Source organism: Rana temporaria, chromosome 4 (genome assembly GCF_905171775.1).
Source record: "Rana temporaria chromosome 4, aRanTem1.1, whole genome shotgun sequence".
NCBI lineage: Eukaryota > Metazoa > Chordata > Amphibia > Anura > Ranidae > Rana > Rana temporaria.
This window is the reverse complement of record NC_053492.1, coordinates 474,750,784-474,772,794: the sequence shown is the minus strand read 5'-3', so window position 1 is coordinate 474,772,794 and position 22,011 is coordinate 474,750,784. Positions and strand designations below refer to the sequence as shown.

Genomic DNA, 22,011 nt, shown 5'->3' with positions numbered 1-22,011 from the left:
TTTTCCTAATAAACGGCTGAGCCAGGAAACGCAATTCGCGAATAAATCAGAAGAAGGAGAACGGCGCACAGAAGCCCAAAAATCAGCCGCAAGAAAAAATGTATGCGAAGAAGGGACTCAGCGATCCAAAATCAGCACGGGCGAGGCGCGCTTGTTAATCACATCCCCTGGGAGTCGGACGCGTGTTTTTGGACGCATCCATAAAGGGGCGCAGCTGTTGGTCGAATTCCGAAGATCGAGGTGGTGAGATTTCCATTGATTGATCGCTTGAAATGGCGCCCGTCAAAAGATCGCGCCGAGGCTCTGGACTAGAAATCTCTTCTTTTTTTTTTTTTATGTCAAACTCCTAAAAAAAGGGGCGGGGCCAGCGAAGGAATAAAAATCAGAATTTTACGGGAAGGAACGCGCACACTCCTCTCCCTCGTAAAAGGCTCGGCGCTCAGATTTTACCGGATGACCCGTCTGCATATCTCAGCTGTCACTATGACCCGGCGAGCCGCCGCAGCTCAACGGAAAAATAATAAAAAATATATTTTTTTTTTAATAGGACCAATAAATCTAAAGCGCAAGAGGAGGGCGACAGCGATGACAGCGCCGCGCGGAGATTATCAGCGACTTATCGGAACAGAATGTATCGGGAGATGAAGGTTCTGACCCACGAGGGAGAGATTTCTTCTGACTTTCTGAATCATTTAGAATTCCTTCAACTTTAACAAACATTTACAATTTCTTTATGTGTTTTTGATGCTTTTAGAAGCTTTAATAAAGCTTGGCAAATTCCCAGTCTGTTGTCATTTTCTATATGTTTTAAAAGGGGCTCAGTAGTGCCTCCAACCAATCAGCAGATTCTCAGCTTATTAGTATCCCCTCCGGTTCAGCAGATCCCCTGCTTGGTAGTACCCCCAGCTCTGCCGATGCCCAATCCAGTAGCACCCCTGGCTTTACTGATCCCCCCCACTCAGTAGTACCCCCCAGCAGTAACCCCCAGCTTTGCCATTGCCCAACCCAGTAGCAACCCCAGCTTAATAGATCCCCCACTCAGTAGTGTAACCCCCAGCTCTGCTGATCTCTTACTCAGTAGTAACCCCCAGCTTTGCTAATCCCCCACTCAGTAGTAACCCCCAGCTCTGGTGATCCCCCCACTCAGTAGTAACCCCCAGCTTTGTTGATCCCCCACTCAGTAGTAACCCCCAGCTCTGGTGATCCCCCCACTCAGTAGTATCCCCAGCTCTGCTGATACCCAACCTAGTAGTAACCCCAAGCTTTGCTGATCTCCCACTCAGTAGTAACCCCCAGCTTTGCTGATCCCCCGCTCAGTAGTCCCTTCAGCTTTTCTGATCTCCCACTCAGTAGTAACCCCCAGCTTTGCTGATCCCCCACTCAGTAGTAACCCCCAGCTTAGCCGATCCCCCACTCCGTAGTAACCCCCATCTCTGGTGATCCCCCCACTCAGTAGTAACCCCCAGCTTTGTTGATCCCCTACTCAGTAGTATCCCCAGCTCTGCTGATACCCAACTTAGTAGTAACCCCAGCTTTGCTGATCTCCCACTCAGTAGTAACCCCCAGCTTTGCTGATCCCCCGCTCAGTAGTACCTTCAGCTTTTCTGATCTCCCACTCAGTAGTAACCCCCAGCTTTGCTGATCTCCCACTCAGTAGTAACCCCCAGCTTTGCTGATCCCCCACTCAGTAGTAACCCCCAGCTCTGTTGATCCCCCACTCAGTAGTCCCCCAAGCTTTGCTGATCTCCAACTCCGTAGTAACACCCAGCTTTTCTTATCCCCCACTCAGTAGTAACCCCCAGCTCTGTTCATCCCTCACTCAGTAGTCCCCCAAGCTTTTCTGATCTCCCACTCCATAGTAACCCCCAGCTTTTCTTATCCCCCACTCAGTAGTAACCCCAGCTCTGTTGATCCCCCACTCAGTAGTCCCCCAAGCTTTGCTGATCTCCAACTCCGTAGTAACCCCCAGCTCTGCTGATCCCCCACTCAGTAGTATCCCCAGCTCTGCTGATCCCCCACTCAGTAGTATTCCCAGCTCTGCTGACCCCCACTCAGTAGTAACCCCCAGCTCTGCTGATCCCCCCACTCAGTAGTACCCTCAGCTTTGCTGATCCCCCGCTTAGTAGTATTCCCACCTTTGCTGATCCCCCCCAGCTTAGTAGTAACCCCCAGCTTTGCTGATCCCCCGCTCAGTAGTACCCCCAGATTTGCTGATCTCCCCACTCACTAATAACCCGCAGCTCTGCTGATCTCCTACTCAGTAGTTCCCCCAGCTTTGCTGATCTCACACTCCATAGTAACCCCCAGCTTTGCTGATCTCACACTCGGTGGTACCCCAGCTTTGCTGATACCCCCCACTCTGTAGAACCCCCAGCTCTGCTTAACCCCACTCAGTAGAAACCCCCTGCTCTGCTGATCCTCTGGTTTCCTCTCTCTCTCTCCGGTTCCTGCTCACCTCCCGCTTTATTGCTCACCGTGCCTCACTACGTGTGACACCTTACTGATCCTCTGTTTGTTCAGTCCTCTCTCCGGTCCCCGCTCACCTTCTGCTATAGCGTTCCCATGTTGCACACCACATGTGCCATCTCTGCTTGTTGCCCAGACCCCGCTGACCTTCTTGCTGCTGCACACCAGATGTGACCAGACAGTCCCAGAAAATATATAAACATGAAGCAGAAGTGACTGCTGAAGGCGTCCTACTGGTTGGCCTGTTGGTTTCCCAGTGCATCCTGGGATATCTCACACCTGCAATACCTCCAGAACAAAGCGGAATAAAAGCCCCTCAAAAGCTGCAGGTGCTGTTAACGAGCGTCATCACAGACTTCTATGGAGGCTTTGGAGACGCTTTGACGCACCAAGAAAGTGACACGAGGGATCATTTTTGAAGCAAAGCAAACACAACGTGTGACCAGGACTGTAAGGAACCATTTTATTTATTGACAGGAGCTTTGATTGGCATTCAGAGAGCTTTAAAAAAAAAAGCGTCCAATGCCACATTCTGAAGCGAGTGTAAACGAGTCCTTAGTGATTTTTTTTTGCACACGTTAAAAAAAATAAAAAAATTAGGCCTAAAGATGGTTTAAACCCCCAAAAATGTCATTACAACATACACTAAATTAAATTTTAGGACATACAAATGCAATAAAATGATCCACTTTTATGATACAACATAAGAGATGAGGTTGCACCGAGTAAATAGATACCCAATATGTAAAACCTTAAAGAGGAGCTCCTGTCATTTTTCTGAAAATTAAAAAAAGTCAGTAGCTACAAAAGTGTAGCTTCTGACTCTGAACCCCTTAAGACCCGGACCTTTAGGCAGCTAAGGGACCGGGCCTCTTTTTGCGATTCGGCACTGCGTGATTCTGAGCATGCACGGGTTTTTAACCGATGGTCGTGCCTACTAACGATCGGTTTTGACCCATAGGTTAATCTTAACCACTTAACCCCCGGACCATATTGCTGGTCAAAGACCAGAGCACTTTTTGCGATTCGGCACTGCGCCGCTTTAATTGACAATTGCGCAGTCGTGCGACGTGGCTCCCAAACAAAATCGGCGTCCTTTTTTTCCCCACAAATAGAGCTTTCTTTTAGTGGTATTTGATCACCTCTGCGGTTTTTATTTTTTGCGCTATAAACAAAAATAGAGCGATAATTTTGAAAAAAATTCAATATTTTTTACTTTTTGCTGTAATAAATATCCCCAAAAATATATATATATAAAAAAAAAGAAATGTTTCCCTCAGTTTAGGCCGATACGTATTCTTCTACATATTTTTGGTTAACAAAAAAAATCGCAATAAGCGTTTATCGATTGGTTTGCGCAAAATTTATAGCGTTTACAAAATAGGGGGTAGTTTTATTGCATTTTTATAAATGTTTTAATTTTTTTTACTACTAATGGCGGCGATCAGCGATTTTTTTCGTGACTGCGACATTATGGCGGACCCATCGGACAATTTTGACACATTTTTGGGACCAGTGTCATTTTCACAGCAAAAAATGCATTAAAAATGCACTGATTACTGTGAAAATGACAATTGCAGTTTGGGAGTTAACCACAAGGGGGCGCTGAAGGGGTTGTGACCTCATTTGTGTTTCTAACTGTAGGGGGGTGTGGCTGTAGGTGTGACGTCATTGATTGTGTTTCCCTATATAAGGGAACACACGATCGATGACGGCGCCACAGTGAAAAACTGGAAAGGTGTGTTTACACACAGCTCTCCCCGTTCTTCAGCTCCGGGGGGCGATCACGGGACTCCAGCGGCGATCGGGTCCGCATGTCCCGCGGTCACGGTGCGTCGGACCGGGTCGCGTGCGCCTGCGACCCACGGCTGGGAACTTAAAGAGGACATACCTGTGCATGCTTGTGCCCAGCCGTGCCATTCCACCGACGTATATGTGCAGGAGGCGGTCCTTAAGTGGTTAATAAACAGACACTTTCCTGTCCCACAGTACAGCGATGTGCTCAGCTGAGGGGGTGATGGGGACCGCCTTCAGCAACTTAACCGTAACTGTGGGCAACCAGTTGTGACAGCAAATTAGGTGAAGGGGGCGCTCTAACATTACATAGTAAAAATGAATAAAGAAAAATGCAGTTGTGACAGTTTGCAGCTTCATAGCTAGGTCCCCATTTTGAATGGTCCCGCAGTCTTCTGAGCAGGGCCGGGGCAAGCAGTGGGGGCAGGAGGGGAAGCTGCCCTGGGCACTGTTGTACCATGTGATGTGGGGGGGGGGCCCACCACAAGGAGATTAAGGAAAGAGGGGATGTGTGTTGGGAGGAGGAGTTTGGGGGCAGCAGGGAAAGGAAAATTTGAGGGGGGTGCTAGAAGTGGTCACTCATAGGGGTTTGTGTTGCAAGGTGGGTGGGAGAAGAGGATTTGTGCTGGGGGGGGGGGGGATTTGTGGGGTTCTCGTCCAACATCAGTGCCTGACCTCACAAAGGCACTTCTGGAAGAACGGTCAAACATTCCCATAGACACCCTCCTAGACCTTGTGGACGGCCTTCCCAGAAGAGTTGAAGGTGTTATAGCTGCAAAGGGCGGGGCCAACCCAATACTCAACCCTATGGACTAAGACTGGGATGTCATTAAAGGTCATGTGCGTGTAAAGGCAGGCGTCCCAATACTTTTGGCAATATAGTGTATGTTCCGTCCGCTTTAAGTCCAGCGTGGTGCATGACACCTCCTGGGCTTAGCACTCTTATTTATATCTGACAGCTTCATAGTACTTCCAGAAGACGTCTATCGCTGTAGTTCTGCTGATCCGTCTGAGCTCTGCAACAGGAGAGTCACTGCATCTGCTGTGCCCGCCCCTCCCCTCCTTCTGCCCCAATCACAGAAGCCTTTGTATTATGTAAACTAATTTCCAAAATACAAAGGCTTCTGTGAATGGGAAGCAGAGGGGAGAAGCTGCTCTGTGTATTTCTCCCCCTCTCAGATCCCCAGTGTCTCTCCGGCCGAGCAATACAACTGCCATATTTTTTTTAACAGAGATGTTTTTACAACTGCCATATTTAAATAATAGAGGATAACTAGAAAAGATACAATTTCTGGGGAAATTGTGCGACGTGGTCTTGCCTCCACCAATACTCCTGACTGGAGACGGTGCCCCTGGAGATGTAAATGTGATCCAACAGATGGCGTAGGTTGCAAACAAATGGTCGTATTGTGAAAACGGTTTGGTCAATCGCTTAGCCATGAACACATGTAGTGGCAGCAGGGATAGCTGAACGTTTTGATATAAGATTTGTGTAGGTCGGCTTGAAAATGAGGGAGTGGTCGCAGTTTACAAATCATGTAATGATTTTTCATTTTTAGAAATCCCACACTCTACCGCTCACCATTCATTCCTATGGGAAAATTTCGCCACAAAAATGACGATATTTCGCGAACGATTCGGCGAAACGTTCCACAAAGTAATAGCCCACCGATCGGGAACAATCCGCACGATTCGATATATTACTCGTCTATGTAGTGTAAAAACTGTGGGAGGAGTTAGGGTGGCAAATTTGGCTATAATAAGAATAATAATATATATGTGAGAGAACAATAAGTGATCTTGCTATGCAAGACCACTTAATAATGTAGGACAAGAGAGCTAAACTTTCTCTGCTGCAGAGAAAAGATTTTAGTCCATCAGCTCAATAGGAAAACAGTACAGAGGGCTAGTAAAAGCACAAGGTGCGTTCTCCGCCTCCTCCTCCTGCTGCTGCCACAATTACATTCACTCAGCTACTAAACTGGCAGCCGGATTAGAGAGCAGATGGGCACCGGGAATAATGGCACAGGAAGAACGCGCCGGAGAGGAGCGACATCTACTAAATCACGCTACACAAGCGCTCACTTCATCAAGCCAGGGAGGTGCTAAGCCCGCTTCATTCCGTCCAATTAATCGCTAAGGAAACTCGCCTTCTATTTTTGAAGCTGTTACATCTCAAGTTATGTAAGTGGAGGAGAATTGGAAACATCTGTGCCGAGTCTTTCCTGATATGACGATTGAGGAGGAGAAGAGCAAAAGGTTCCGTATGTTCCGAATGTCACCGATCCCGAGGCAGGAACCGCGTTGTGGCTGTACAAAAAGTACTGCAAAAAAGTGGACATAACTTTTCTTTTCTTTTTTTAATAGAGATGGATTCCAGGAATCCTTTGAAGGCACACCAAGAGTTAAAGGGCTCTTTCTATGCATAGAAATCAACCCATGCCATAATGTGCTGCAGACAGTGCCACCCATGCCATAATGTGCTGCAGACAGTGCCACCCATGCCATAATGTGCTGCAGACAGTGCCACCCATGCCATAATGTGCTGCAGACAGTGCCACCCATGTCATAATGTGCTGCAGACAGTGCCACCCATGCCATAATGTTCTGCAGACAGTGCCACCCATGCCATAATGTTCTGAAGACAGTGCCACCCATGCCATAATGTGCTGCAGGCAGTGCCACCCATGCCATAATGTGCTGCAGACAATGCCACCCATGCCATAATGTGCTGCAGACAATGCCACCCATACCACCAATGCCATAATGTGCTGCAGACAGTGCCGATCATCCAATAATGTCCTGCAGACAATGCCACCCATGCCATAATGTGCTGTAGACAGTGACACCCATGCCATAATGTGCTGCAGACAGTGACACCCATGCCATTATGTGCTGCAGACAGTGCCACCCATGCCATAATGTGCTGCAGACAGTGTCACCCATGCAATAATGTGCTGCAGACAATGCCACCCATGCCATTATGTGCTGCAGACAGTGCCACCCATGCCATAATGTGCTGCAGACAGTGCCACCCATGCCATAATGTGCTGCAGACAGTGCCACCCATGCCATAATGTGCTGCAGACAATGCCACCCATGCCATAATGTGCTGCAGACAATGCCACCCATGCCATAATGTGCTGCAGACAGTGCCACCCATGCCGCCAATGCCATAATCTACTGCACTATACACCTTTTTGGATGATCTGTATACCACGGTCATATGATAAATTGCAGAGTGCTGAGTGTTGAGGTAGGAGGAGATTTCCACTATGGCTTGTATCCTTATGCTGTTATGGGAGGCAGATCATCTATGAATCAAAATGTGACATCACACTTTTTTAGTTACTGGGCATGGAGGAGGAGGAGGGAGGGAGGGAGGGACTAGGTTGTCATGTAGGATCTGTATACACGCCCACATGTGTGATGTCAATATCATGTGACCCGAAAAGCTCAGCTCAACAAGGAAATACTCTCTCCAGTAATAGAGACCAAACTGAGCATGTGCAGGGGGGACCGCTCTGCCTGTGTCTTATCTGGCCTTGCCTGGATAGACCTTGCAGGAGGGGGAGGATCTATGCATACATGATCATTGGCTCTCGCTGCTGTCAATCACAGCCAGTGAGCCAATCAGGAGATGGAGGGGGTGGGGACGAGCCCTGCGACTCTGTGTAAGAATGGTCACACAATGCCGTGGGACGGAAGCACTTTAATATATATTATTTGTATTCACTTGGGTGACTGGTCTTGTCCGTGCCACCTCCTGTAGCTTTTTACAGGCAGCCTGTAATGGGCGGAGCCTGCTGCCCCCTCCCACAACTCTGCTCTCTCTCCTTGTGCAGGGTGACTTGTCTCCGCCCCCACCTGTATTTTTTTTACAGGCAGCCTGTACTGGGTGGTGCCTAATGGACCCCTCCCACAGTTCTGCTCTCTCTCCTTGTGCAGGGTGACTTGTCTCCGCCCCTCCTGTATTTTACAGGCAGCCTGTACTGGGTGGAGCCTAATGGACCCCTCCCACAGCTCTGCTCTCTCTCATTGTGCAGGGTGACCCGTCTTGTCTCTGCCCCCTTGTAGTTTTCTGTAGTGGGTGGAACCTGCCGAGCTCCTCCCACAGTTCTGCTCTCTCCCCCTGTGCAGGGTGACTGGTCTTGTCTCTGCCCCTCTTGTAGTTTTTCTTTAGTGGGTGGAACCTTCCGAGCCCCTCCCACAGTTCTGCTCTCTCCCCCTGTGCAGGGTGACTGGTCTTGTCTCCACCCCTCTTGTAGTTTTTCTGTAGTGAGTGGAGCCTGTTGGGCCCCTCCCACAGCTCTGCTCTCTCCCCTTGTGCAGGGTGACTGGTCTGGTCTCCGCCCCTCTTGTAATTTGCTGTAGTGGGTGGAGCCTGCCGAGTCGCTCCCACAATTCTCTCGCCCCTTGTGCAGGGTGACTGGTCTTGCCTCCGCCCCTCTTGTAGTTTTTCTGTAGTGGGTGGAACCTGCCGAGCTCCTCCCACAGTTCTGCTCTCTCCCCCTGTGCAGGGTGAATGGTCTTGTCTCCGCCCCTCTTGTAGTTTTTCTGTAGTGGGTGGAACCTTCCGAGCCCCTCCCACAGTTCTGCTCTCTCCCCCTGTGCAGGGTGACTGGTCTTGTCTCCACCCCTCTTGTAGTTTTTCTGTAGTGGGTGGGGCCTGCTGGGCCCCTCCCACACCTCTGCTCTCTCCCCTTGTGCAGGGTGACTGGTCTTGTCTCCACCCCTCTTGTCGTTTTTCTGTAGTGGGTGGGGCCTGCTGGGCCCCTCCCACACCTCTGCTCTCTCCCTTGTGCAGGGTGACTGGTCTGGTCTCCGCCCCTCTTGTAATTTGCTGTAGTGGGTGGAGCCTGCCGAGTCGCTCCCACAATTCTCTCGCCCCTTGTGCAGGGTGACTGGTCTTGCCTCCGCCCCTCTTGTAGTTTTTCTGTAGTGGGTGGAACCTGCCGAGCTCCTCCCACAGTTCTGCTCTCTCCCCCTGTGCAGGGTGAATGGTCATGTCTCCGCCCCTCTTGTAGTTTTTCTGTAGTGGGTGGAACCTTCCGAGCCCCTCCCACAGTTCTGCTCTCTCCCCCTGTGCAGGGTGACTGGTCTTGTCTCCACCCGTCTTGTAGTTTTTCTGTAGTGGGTGGGGCCTGCTGGGCCCCTCCCACACCTCTGCTCTCTCCCCTTGTGCAGGGTGACTGGTCTTGTCTCCACCCCTCTTGTCGTTTTTCTGTAGTGGGTGGGGCCTGCTGGGCCCCTCCCACACCTCTGCTCTCTCCCTTGTGCAGGGTGGCTGGTCTTGTCTCCGCCCCCTCTTGTAATTTTCTGTAGTGAGTGGAGCCTGTTGGGCCCCTCCCACAGCTCTGCTCTCTCCGCTTTTCCCGGCGTAAAGTTGCCCCTGGGTCTATGAGGCGCAGCCAATGTTAAGTATTCTCGCGTCGAAAATTAAAAAAATTACGCCGTTTGCATAAGTCGTCCGTGAATGGGGCTGGACGTCTTTTACGTCCACATCAAAACAAATACGTCCTTGAGGCGTATTAGGAGCAATGCACACTGGGAGATTTCCAGGGACGGCGCATTCGCCGTTCATGAAAAACGTCAATCACGTCGGGTCACAGTTGATTAACATAAAACACGCCCCCTTCCACATTTGAATTAGGCGCGATTACGCCGGCCGATTTACGCTACGCCGCCGCAACTTAAGGAGCAAGTGCTTTGAGAATACAGCACTTGCCCATGTAAGTTGTGGCGGCGTAACGTAAATCAGATACGTTACGCCGCCGCAAAGATACGCCAGTCTACGAGAATCTGGCCCAAAGTGCCTACTGAGGAATTTATTTAGCAGAAAGTTTTTGCCGTTTGAGTTCCGCTTTAAATATGTATTAATGATTACAGAGCTGCATTCATCATCGTCTTCCATCCGCCTGGCGTTCAGCTTCAATTCCTCGCTGCGGCCATTTCTGTAGCCGACGGTAAAAGTATTTTCAGCGGGAAATAGAAAGTGACATTTCCTGAAAAACAAACGTTTAATGGTCCATTTCCTCGGAGCGTCCCCGTGTATGTTCTGTGTATTAGGTCACCGGCGGCGTCTGAATCGGGGATTTTGTATGGCGTTGTAGCCAGTCGTTGTCTCCTTGGGCCGCGGAGCCGTCAGCCCGGGGCTCGGGGCTTAGCACTTTGTTTTTACGATGGAGATCAGCCGGTGTTGTCAGGTACCCCGGCCTCTTCCAGCGATCGATTGGACGTCCCGCCTGCTGCTCCTCTCCTGGATTTTTCATTAAGACGCAGATTGAGGGTTTATAGAACTTCCTACACGCCGCTGGAAAACCCGAGAGTGACTTCTAATTGGCCGGCTTCATACGCTCAACGCATCGAATATTAAACTCCGCGCCGGGCTTGTGACTTTTATGGTAAAGCTCAGACCAACTCTCTGCATTACTTTCCTTATACTGCGTTCCAGAAGTTTCTTCTATTCCTGAGGTTTAATCTGCATATACGCTATATGGTCAAAAGTATTGGGACACCTTTGCACACATGGGGCCAGATTCAGAAAGAAGTTACGCTGGCGTATCTATTTGATACGCCGCGTAACTTCTAGGATACTCCGGCGTATCTTCTTTCTGTATTCAGAAAACAAGATACGTCGGAATTTTGCTAAGATCCGACTGGCGTAAGCCTCTTACGCCGTTGTATCTTAGTTGCATATTTACGCTGGCCACTAGGTGGCGCTTCCGTTTATTTACGCGAGGAATATGCAAATTAGGTAGATACGCCGATTCAGAAACGTACGTGCACCCGGCGCATTTTTTTTTCGTCGTTTACGTAAGGCTTTTTCCGGCGTAAAGTTACCCCTGCTATATGAGGCGTATCCTATGTTAAGTATGGACGTCGGGCCAGCGTAAAATTTTCTGTCGATTACGTCGTTTGCGTAAGTCGTTCGCGAATAGGGCTGTACGTAAGTTACGTTTACGTCGAAAGCATTGACTATTTGCGGCGTCATTTGGAGCATGCGCACTGGGATACGTGCCCTGTTAGTCAAAAACGTCATTTACGTGGGGTCAGCCTTCATTACCATACAACACGCCCACTGCATGGAGAATTTGAATTCCGCAGGCTTACGCCGGACCACATACGCTACGCCGCCTTAACTTAGGGCGCAGGTTCTTTCTGAATACAGAACCTGCCTCACTAAGTTACGGCGGCGTAGCGTATCTGAGATACGCTACGCCCGCAGAAATTTACGCCAGGCTTTTTGAATCCGGCCCATGAACTTTAATGGCGTCCAATATGGGCGCCACCCCCTCTACGTAGATAGAAAGATTCATGCATTGCATAAACCAATCCATGGCTGGCGGCGCCGCCCCCTATTCAGGCGTCCGCCCCCTTTTCGGACGCCGGGCACCTGAATTCCAGCAGGGGGGATATTTTTGAAGCACCTGATTAGAGCCAGAGGCTCGAATAAGCTTCAAAAAAGGTGAACTTATGGCGCAGAGCATTGCGCTCACAGTCCACCCAGGTGTGTTCTGAATATTTGCTTTTCTAACACTTAACCTGCCTCTCAGCCAATCAGATAGCACGGGTCTGTTATTCGTCACTTGATTGGCCGAAAGGTCAGGTGCTGCAGATGGACGCCTATCAGGAGGAGGGGAGGAGATGCATGGAGGATTCAGGAGTCTCTGCCTGACCCCCTGCAAGGTCCCATCGCTTGCTGCCGCCACCCGCCACTGAGATAGGGTAAGTGCCGGGCAGACGGCGAGCGAGCGGGAGGGGTCATAGTGGCTGCATTTGATGGGGGAACAGTGGCGGCATTTGATGGGGGCACAGTGGCATTTGATGAGCACAGTTTCAGCGTTAGAGGGCGCACAGTGGCAGCATTTGATGGGGCACAGTGGCAACATTTGATGGGGGGCACAGTGGCAACATTTGATGGGGGCACAGTGGCAACATTTGATGGGGGCACAGTGGCAACATTTGATGGGGGCACAGTGGCAACATTTGATGGGGGCACAGTGGCAACATTTGATGGGGGCACAGTGGCAACATTTGATGGGGCACAGTGGCAACATTTGATGGGGGCACAGTGGCAACATTTGATGGGGGCACAGTGGCAACATTTGATGGGGGCACAGTGGCAACATTTGATGGGGGCACAGTGGCAACATTTGATGGGGCACAGTGGCAACATTTGATGGGGGCACAGTGGCAACATTTGATGGGGGCACAGTGGCAGCATTTGATGGGGCACAGTGGCAGCATTTGTTGGGGGCACAGTGGCAGCATTTGATGGGGGCACAGTGGCAGCATTTGATGGGGGCACAGTGGCAGCATTTGATGGGGGCACAGTGGCAGCATTTGATGGGGGCACAGTGGCAGCATTTCATGGGGCACAGTGGCAGCATTTGATGGGGCACAGTGGCAGCATTTGATGGGGGCACAGTGGCAACATTTGATGGGGCACAGTGGCAACATTTGATGGCGCACAGTGGCAGCATTTGATGGGGGCACAGTGGCAGCATTTGATGGGGGCACAGTGGCAGCATTTGATGGGGGCACAGTGGCAACATTTCATGGGCACTGTGGCTGCGCTTGATGGCACAGTGGCAACTTTTGATGGGCACAAGTGAGGCTGCAATTGATGTTTTTTTCATAATTTTTCAGTTTGCTTGCGCCCCCCCAAAAACGATGAGCACCAGCCGCCGCAGTAATCCCAATCTAATGCCGCGTACACACAATTGGGATTTCCGACAAGAAAAGTCAGATGTGAGCTTTTCGGCGGAAATTCCGACCGTGTGTAGGCTCCACCTGACTTTTTCTGTCGGAATTTCCGACAGCAAATATTTGAGAGCCGTTTCTCATATTTTCCGACGGGAAAAGTTATTGTCGGAAATTCCGATCGTCTGTATGCAATTCCGACGCGCAGAAAAAACACGCATGCTCGGAATAAATTTGATGCATGCTCGGAATCATTGAACTCATGAATTCATTTTTCTCGGCTCGTTGTAGCGTTGAACGCCACCGCGTTCTTAACGGTCGGAATTTGGTGTGACCGGGTGTATGCAACACAAGTTTGAGCCAACATTCCGTCCGCGGTTTTCTTGTCGGAACTTCCGATCGTGTGTATGCGGCAATAGTCTGCAAAAGGCTTGAGACCCGGGGGGGGGGGGGGGGGGCGGAGCTTTACCTTCCAGCAGGACAACGACCCTAAAGTACAGCCAGAGCTACAATGGAATGGTTCAGATCAAAGCCTATTCATGTGTTAGAATGGCCCAGTCACAGTCCAGACCTAAATCCCATTGAGAATCTGTGGCAAGACCTGAAAATTGCTGATCACAGACGCTCTCCATCCAATCTGACAGAGCTTGAGATATTTTACAAAGAAGAAGAATGGGCAGAAATGTCCCTCTCTAGATGTGCAAAGCTGGTAGAGACACCCCTAAAAAGACTTGTAGAGAAAGGGGGTTCTACAAAGTATTGACTCCGGGGGGCGCCATACAAATGCCCCTCCCCCCACAATTTTCACATATTTATTTGTATCATTTTTCCTTCCACTTCACAATTATGTGACACTTTGGCCCAGATTCTCAAAGGGCTTACGACGGCGCAACGCCATGTACGCCGTCATAAGTCCTAATCTGGGCCGGCGTATCTATGCGACTGATTCTTAGAATCAGTTACGCATAGATATCCATTAGATCCGACAGGCGTAAGGCTCTTACGCCGTCGGATCTTAAATGCAATTTTTTTTTGTCCGCTAGGTGTCGCCTCCGTCGTTTTCCCCGTCGAGTATGCAAATTAGCTAGATACGCAAATTCCCGAATGTACGCGTGGCCGACGAGGTGAATTTACGACGTTTACGTTAGGTTTTTCCGGCGTAAAGTTGCCCCTGCTATATGAGGGGTAACCAATGTTAAGTATGGCCGTCGTTTCCGCGTCGAAATTTATAAATTTACGTTGTTTGCATAAGTCGTCCGTGAATGGGGCTGGACGCCATTTACGTTCACGTCGAAACCAATGACGTCCTTGCAACGTCATTGGAGCAATGCACACTGGGATATTTTTCGGACGGCGCATGCGCAGTACTTTTGGCGCGGGAACGCGCTTAATTTAAATACTACACGCCCCCTACCCGCCTAATTTGAATTAGGCGGGCTTGCGCCGGGTTATTTACGCTACGCCGCTGCAACTTTACACGCAAGTGCTTTGTGAATAAAGCACTTGCCTATAAAACTTGCGGCGGCGGCGTAACGTAAATGACATACGTTACGCCCGCCGAGTTTTACGCCGATCTACGAGAATCTGGGCCTGTGTGTTGTTCTATCACATAAAATACAATTACGTTTTTGGTTGTAACATGAGAAAACGTGGAAAATTTAAAGGGGTATGAATACTTTTTCAAGGCACTGTATTTATATATATTGCGGTCGGCAAGTAGATATGCTGTTATATGCACGCTGATTCGTGATTACGATTTATTCCTTTTTATGCATTACAGATGAAATATATGAAGAGCATTGGATTTCCATTCATTATATTGAGGGACTTTGCTGCCTCCACTTCCATCATAATGTAACTTTCCTGCATCTCCTATGGAGAGAGAACGGCTGCGCTAATCTATCTGCGATAAGATGGCTCCTCCCTGGTGTGGAGTGTCGCGCTCGCCCCCCTCCTACAGGAGAGTCAGGACGCTCTCTACTCTGCAGATAGAGAACCCGGACAGTTTTTGCGATTCGGCACTGCGTCGCTTTAACGGATAATTGCGCGGTCGTGCGACGTGGCTCCCAAACAAAATTGGCGTCCTTTTTTCCCCACAAACAGAGCTTTCTTTTGGTGGTATTTGATCACCTCGGCGGTTTTTATTTTTTGCGCTATAAACAAAAATAGAGCGACAATTTTGAAAAAAATGCAATATTGTTTACTTTTTGCTATAATAAATATCCCCCCAAAAAAGATGTAAAAAAAACATAATTTTTTTTCTCAGTTTAGGCCGATACGTATTCTTCTACCTATTTTTGGTAAAAAAAAAAAAAAAAAAATCGCAATAAGCGTTTATCAATTGGTTTGCGCAAAATTTATAGCGTTTACAAAATAGGGGATAGTTTTATTGCATTTTTATAATTTTTTTTTTTACTACTAATGGCGGCGATCAGCGATTTTTTTTCGTGATTGCGACATTATGGCGGACACTTCGGACAATTTTGACACATTTTTGGGACCATTGTCATTTTCACAGCAAGAAATGCTATAAAAATGCACTGATTACTGTGAAAATGACAGTTGCAGTTTGGGAGTTAACCACAAGGGAGCGCTGTAGGGGTTAAGTGTGACCTCATCTGCGTTTCTAACTGTAGGGGGGCGGGGCTGGACGTGTGACGTCATTGATCGTGTTTCCCTATATCAGGGAACAGACGATCAGTGACAGCGCCACAGTGAAGAACGGGGAAGCTGTGTTTACACTCACCTCTCCCTGTTCTTCAGCTCCGGAGACCGATCGCAGGACAACCGTGGCGATCGCGGCCGCGGTCACGGAGCTTCGGACCGGGTCGTGGGCCCGCGACCCACAGCTGGGTACTTAAAGAGGACGTACAGGTACATGCTTGTGCCCAGCCGTGCCATTCTGCCGACCTATATCTGCAGGAGGCGGTCCTTAAGTGGTTAAAAGCAAAATGGAAGGATGAGGTAAGTGAAGGAGGGCGGCACTGAGGTAAAGGAAGATATTTAGGGGGAAAAAAACGTCCTTTAAAACCCCTTTAATACCTGGAAGTGTTACATTTTTATAAATAGATCTGACTCAAGACATCATTTAACCGCTTGCCGACAGCCGCGCGAATACCTACAATCGGCAGAATGGCACGGCTGCGCAAAGGGATGTACCTGTACGTCCCTTTGAATTTGCCGCCGGCGGCTCGCCCGTGCCGAAAGCCCCGTGATTGTGCCCGCGGACTCGGTGTCCCACGATCGTGTCACGGAGCTGCAGAATGGGCGGATGCCTTTGTAAACAAGGCATCTCCCCGTTCTGCCTAGTGACAGGACACCGATCGCCTGTTCCCTCTCACCGGGAGCAGTGATCAGTGTCGTGTCACAGTAAGCCCCGCCCCCTCGTAGTTAGAATCACTCCCCTAGGACACACTTAACCCCTTCAGCCCCCCCTAGTGGTTAACCCCCTTCCGTGCCAGTGTCATTTACACAGTAATCAGCGAATTTTTATAGCTGTATAAATGTGAATGTTCCCAAAAATGTATCAAAAGTGTCCGATGTGTCCGCCATAATGTCGCAGTCACGATAAAAATCGCAGATCGCCGCGATTACTAGTAAAAAAAAAAAATATTATTAAAAATGGCATAAAAGTATCCCCTATTTTGTAGACGCTATGGGCTAGATTCTCAGAGCAAGTACGCCGGCGTATCTACTGATACGCCGGCGTACTTTCAAATTTCTCGCGTCGTATCTTTAGTTTGAATCCTCAAACCAAGATACGACGGCTTCTGGCTTCGATCCGACAGGCGTACGGCTTTGTACGCCTTCAGATCGTAGGTGCAATACTTCGGCGCCCGCTGGACGGAGTTTGCGTCGTTTTCCGCGTCGGGTATGCCAATTCGCTTTTTCCGGCGATCCACGAAGGTACGCGCGGCCGTCGCATTCTCTTACGTCGTCGCTAGTCGGCTTTTCCCAGCATATAGTTAAGGCTGCTATTTCGTGGCGTATAGATAGACTTGCCATGTTAAAGTATGGCCGTCGTTCCCGCGTCGTATTTAAAAAAAAATTTTTTTGCGTAAGTCGTCCGTGAATCGGAAAGGACATAACTCACGTCTAAGTTCAAAAAATGACGTTGGTGCGACATCATTTCGCGCAAAGCACGGCGGGAAATTTCAAAACGGAGCATGCGCAGTTCATTCGGCGCAGGGACGCGCTTCATTTAAATAAATAACGCCCCCAACCCGCCCAATTTCAAATACGCCGCCAGAAAAACACTACGCCGCAATTTACGGCGCGAAATCGCTGTGGATTCGAAATTCCGCCAGGTGAGATACGGCGGCGTAGCGTATCACTGATACGCTGCGCCAGGGCAATTCTATGTGAATATGGCCCTATAACTTTTGCGCAAACTAATAAATATACGCTTATTGCGATTTTTTTTTTTATAAAAATATGTAGAAGAATACGTATCGGCCTAAACTGAGGAAAACTTTATTTTTTAACATATTTTTTGCGTATATTTTTTAAAGCAAAAAGTAAAAAATATTGCTTTTTTTTTAAAAATTGTCGCTCTGTTTTTCTTTATAGCGCAAAAAATAAAAACCGCAGAGGTGATCAAATGCCACCAAAAGAAAGCTCTATTTGTGGGGGGAAAAAAGGACGCCAATTTTGTTTGGGAGCCACGTCGCACGACCGCGCAATTGTCAGTTAAAGCGACGCCGTGCGCGAATCGCAAAGAAAAAATGCCCGGTCATTGGGGCAGCCAAATCCTCCGGGGGTGAAGTGGTTAATAAGACTCAACATTAGAAAGCCTCTGATGGAAGCCATTTCTCCTGTAAAGGTGGAGGCGGATCCCGAGGAGTTGTCAGGCTCACCTTTGTGTCTCTTCCGGAGTCAGGTCATCCGTCCGCGGCTCCCCAGTAACCAGAGCCAGTTCATCTTTCAGGACCCGGATCTCCTTCTTCAGACGAACAATCATCTGTGGACATCAAACACCATTATATACAAAGAGGACTCTGCTCCTTCCTCCAGAACTCTCCTCTCCTGAAATACTCTGCACTGCTGGAGGACTCTGCTCCTTCCTCTATAACTCTCCTCTCCTGAAATACTCTGCACTGCTGGAGGACTCTGCTCCTTCCTCTATAACTCTCCTCTCCTGAAATACTCTGCTCTGCTGGAGGACTCTGCTCCTTCCTCTATAACTCTCCTCTCCTGAAATACTCTGCATTGCTGGAGGACTCTGCTCCTTCCTCCAGAACTCTCCTCTCCTGAAATACTCTGCTCTGCTGGAGGACTCTGCTCCTTCCTCTATAACTCTCCTCTCCTGAAATACTCTGCTGGAGGACTCTGCTCCTTCCTCTATAACTCTCCTCTCCTGAAATACTCTGCTCTGCTGGAGGACTCTGCTCCTTCCTCTATAACTCTCCTCTCCTGAGATACTCTGCTCTGCTGGAGGACTCTGCTCCTTCCTCTATAACTCTCCTCTCCTGAAATACTCTGCTGGAGGACTCTGCTCCTTCCTCTATAACTCTCCTCTCCTGAAATACTCTGCTCTGCTGGAGGACTCTGCTCCTTCCTCTATAACTCTCCTCTCCTGAAATACTCTGCTCTGCTGGAGGACTCTGCTCCTTCCTCAGCCAGGGGATCAGATACTCCCCCCCCCCTCACTGTATGTTGGTTCTCATAGTGACTTCCATTGAAGGGGGCGCACTCACCAGTTGAGGGTCGATCTCCTCGTTCAGAAGGGCTTCGTTCTTTATGAGAGCCACTCGCTGGGCGAAGCGACACGTAGAGATCGATTCCTAGAAAACACATTGATTATAAATTGCATATGTATCCGGGTCCGCCACCAGGGGGGGTCGGATGGCAACCCCCATTTTTATGATTTATAGAGTTTGCCTCTACAAAGCTAAACTGTGTTTATGGTGGAAGGAATGGATGAGGGCGGCCCACTGACTAGATATAGAAGGAGGACCTGTCTACGTACGTCAATGTTCCTCTTCTCCATAGACAGCGTGGCAATCATGGTCGTCATGCAGTTTCCTCCCAGACTGTCCCGCAGAACGGAGGTCATCATGGAGTTCCTATACGGGATGTGTGATCGATTCCTCTCCGCCAGGGAAATGATCACCTGCAAAGAAAACAGCCAATCAGATCTATGGAGACCCCGGGAGTCCCACATAGAATACAAGAACCCCCAACACACAACAAAGGGCCGACCCGGGACATGCCTAAGGACAGTCTCCTCCATAAAGTGTGCTTTATAATTTGTTTATAATTCTATTATTTACGAGGTCATGCTCCACGGTATAGAAGTGTTCAGCAGTTTGTTTGTTTGTTTTTTTTACTTGTGAGTGTCATTTTATATCTTTTTTACTTGTGAGTGTCATTTTATATCTTTTTTACTTGCGAGTGTCATTTTATACCTTTTTTACCTGTGAGTGTCATTTTATACCTTTTTTACTTGTGAGTGTCATTTTATACCTTTTTTACTTGTGAGTGTCATTTTATACCTTTTTTTACTTGCGAGTGTCATTTTATACCTTTTTTACTTGTGAGTGTCATTTTATACCTTTTTTACTTGTGAGTGTCATTTTATATCTTTTTTACTTGTGAGTGTCATTTTATATCTTTTTTACTTGCGAGTTTCATTTTATATCTTTTTTACTCGCGAGTGTCATTTTATACCTTTTTTACCTGTGAGTGTCATTTTATACCTTTTTTACTTGTGAGTGTCATTTTATACCTTTTTTACTTGTGAGTGTCATTTTATACCTTTTTTTACTTGCGAGTGTCATTTTATACCTTTTTTACTTGTGAGTGTCATTTTATACCTTTTTTACTTGTGAGTGTCATTTTATATCTTTTTTACTTGTGAGTGTCATTTTATATCTTTTTTACTTGCGAGTGTCATTTTATATCTTTTTTACTTGTGAGTGTCATTTTTTATCTTCTTTACTTGTGAGTGTAATTTTATACCTTTTTTACTTGTGAGTGTAATTTTATACCTTTCCTTTCAGTTCTGTCAGAATATTTGCAGACTTTTCATTGGAGGCACCTTGTCTGTGTGATGACCCCGGCAGATCTTGGCTCTCGAATAAGAAATCGCATCTTAATTGCCCTCCATGATATGGTGGGCGGAGTAACCCCCATTCCTTTCTTATTGGGACTCCGCCTACCTGGGAATTTCAGGTGATCCCGCCCACATTTTCCCATTCAAATGTCACCTTCAGTGTCCTGTGGGGACAGTGTCCTCCTTATTACAGTTACTGGGCTATAAAATGAAGTCATTCATTATTGTGATCAGAGGCCATGAGTAGATGGCACCAGTGTAATAAAGGAAAAGCTTGGAAGTGGAACTCAGCACAGGGATGGTGGGAACCCTTCATAATGGACACAGAAGGTGTAGAGACCCGGGAACTCAGCACAGGGATGGTGGGAACCCCTCATAATGGGCACAGCAGGTGTACAGACCCGGGAACTCAGCACAGGGATGGTGGGAACCCCTCATAATGGGCACAGCGGGTGTACAGACCCGGGAACTCAGCACAGGGATGGTGGGAACCCCTCATAATGGGCACAGCAGGTGTACAGACCCGGGAACTCAGCACAGGGATGGTGGGAACCCCTCATAATGGGCACAGCAGGTGTACAGACCCGGGAACTCAGCACAGGGATGGTGGGAACCCCTCATAATGGGCACAGCGGGTGTACAGACCCGGGAACTCAGAACAGGGATGGTGAGAACCCCTCATAATGGGCACAGCAGGTGTACAGACCCAGGAACTCAGCACAGGGATGGTGGGAAGCCCTCATAATCGGCACAGCGGGTGTACAGACCCAGGAACTCAGCACAGGGATGGTGGGAACCCCTCATAATGGGCACAGCAGGTGTACAGACCCAGGAACTCAGCACAGGGATGGTGGGAACCCCTCATAATGGGCACAGCGGGTGTACAGAACTGGGAACTCAGCACAGGGATGGTGGGAACTCCTCATAATGGACACAGCAAGAGTGCAAAACTGCAATAGCACTTCTGAGCGGAGAGACCCTTAAATGAAGAAGATGCGCCTCTTACCTTCTGACCAGTGGAGTCGGAGGTGCGGGAGGATCTGGTGGAGGATCATAGAGTTCTGTACACAGCATGCTGTATACAGATGAATAGTATAGTGATAGGAGGAGGAGGGCACGGCTCGGGATTTGGATCATACGATGAAGAAATCGGAGGGCACACAGGTGTCCTTCCTCCAAGGTATGGCTTCCCTGCGAGGAGGAACAATATCTATTGTGACCCCATCCAGACAAAGACCATTCATGGCTCTTCCTCCTCTCACAGACCTCCCAGGACCAAAGACAACACTCTGTACATTGTGAGGTCCCCCCACCCCCAGTCCTCCTCAATGGACGGATTGTGATCTGCGCTCCGTCATACACAATCGCTGTCTGTAGGTATTCCCACCAATCCAGGGAAAGGGCAACTCAATCATAAAGGGTCAGCTACAAGGTGTGGGGAGGGGAAAAGGGGGTCACCACTCCAGGTGGGTCTTGTAGGCAATTAAGGAACCTCTCAGGAAACCAAGGTGCTGGCAATGCACAAGGCAAATGTAGAAAATAGGAAAGGGATGGACAGCGGCACTCCAAGGAAACTTCAAAAAGTTGTCTTTATTTTACCAATAAAGACAACTTTTTGAAGTTTCTTTGGCGTGCGGCTGTCCATCCCTTTCCTATTTTCTACATTTACAAGGTGTGGGGACATCGGAGTGTGGGGACCAATAGGAATGACCCCACATTCCCTCTATAGAGACTTCCTGCTGCCTGAAGTGTGTGTACAGCACCCCCCCCCCTTACATCAGGTTCTCTTATAGAATCCCCCCTTATATTAGGGTCCCAATTAGAGTCTCCCGTACATCAGGGTTCCCTTTAGAGCCCCCCCTCCCTTTACTTCAGGGTCCCCATCATAGTCCTGCCTTAAATTAGAGCCCCCCCTATGAGAGTCCTCCTTTACATCAGGGTCCCCATCAGTCCTCCTTTACATCAGGATCCTCATCAGAGTCCTCCTTTAC

At 48.7% G+C, this 22,011-nt stretch overlaps 1 protein-coding gene across 1 annotated transcript in view; it reads right to left on the bottom strand.

The window, feature by feature from the left end:
- Positions 1 to 22,011, bottom strand: part of KIF6 (kinesin family member 6) — a 336,021-nt gene that overhangs the window by 218,646 nt on the left and 95,364 nt on the right. Inside the window, exons 8-10 of the mRNA XM_040347859.1 lie at positions 18,935 to 19,078; positions 18,663 to 18,749; positions 17,823 to 17,926 (exon numbers count right to left, since the gene is read on the bottom strand). Coding sequence (XP_040203793.1) covers positions 17,823 to 17,926; positions 18,663 to 18,749; positions 18,935 to 19,078 — 335 coding nt within the window. The remainder of the gene's footprint in view (positions 1 to 17,822; positions 17,927 to 18,662; positions 18,750 to 18,934; positions 19,079 to 22,011) is intronic.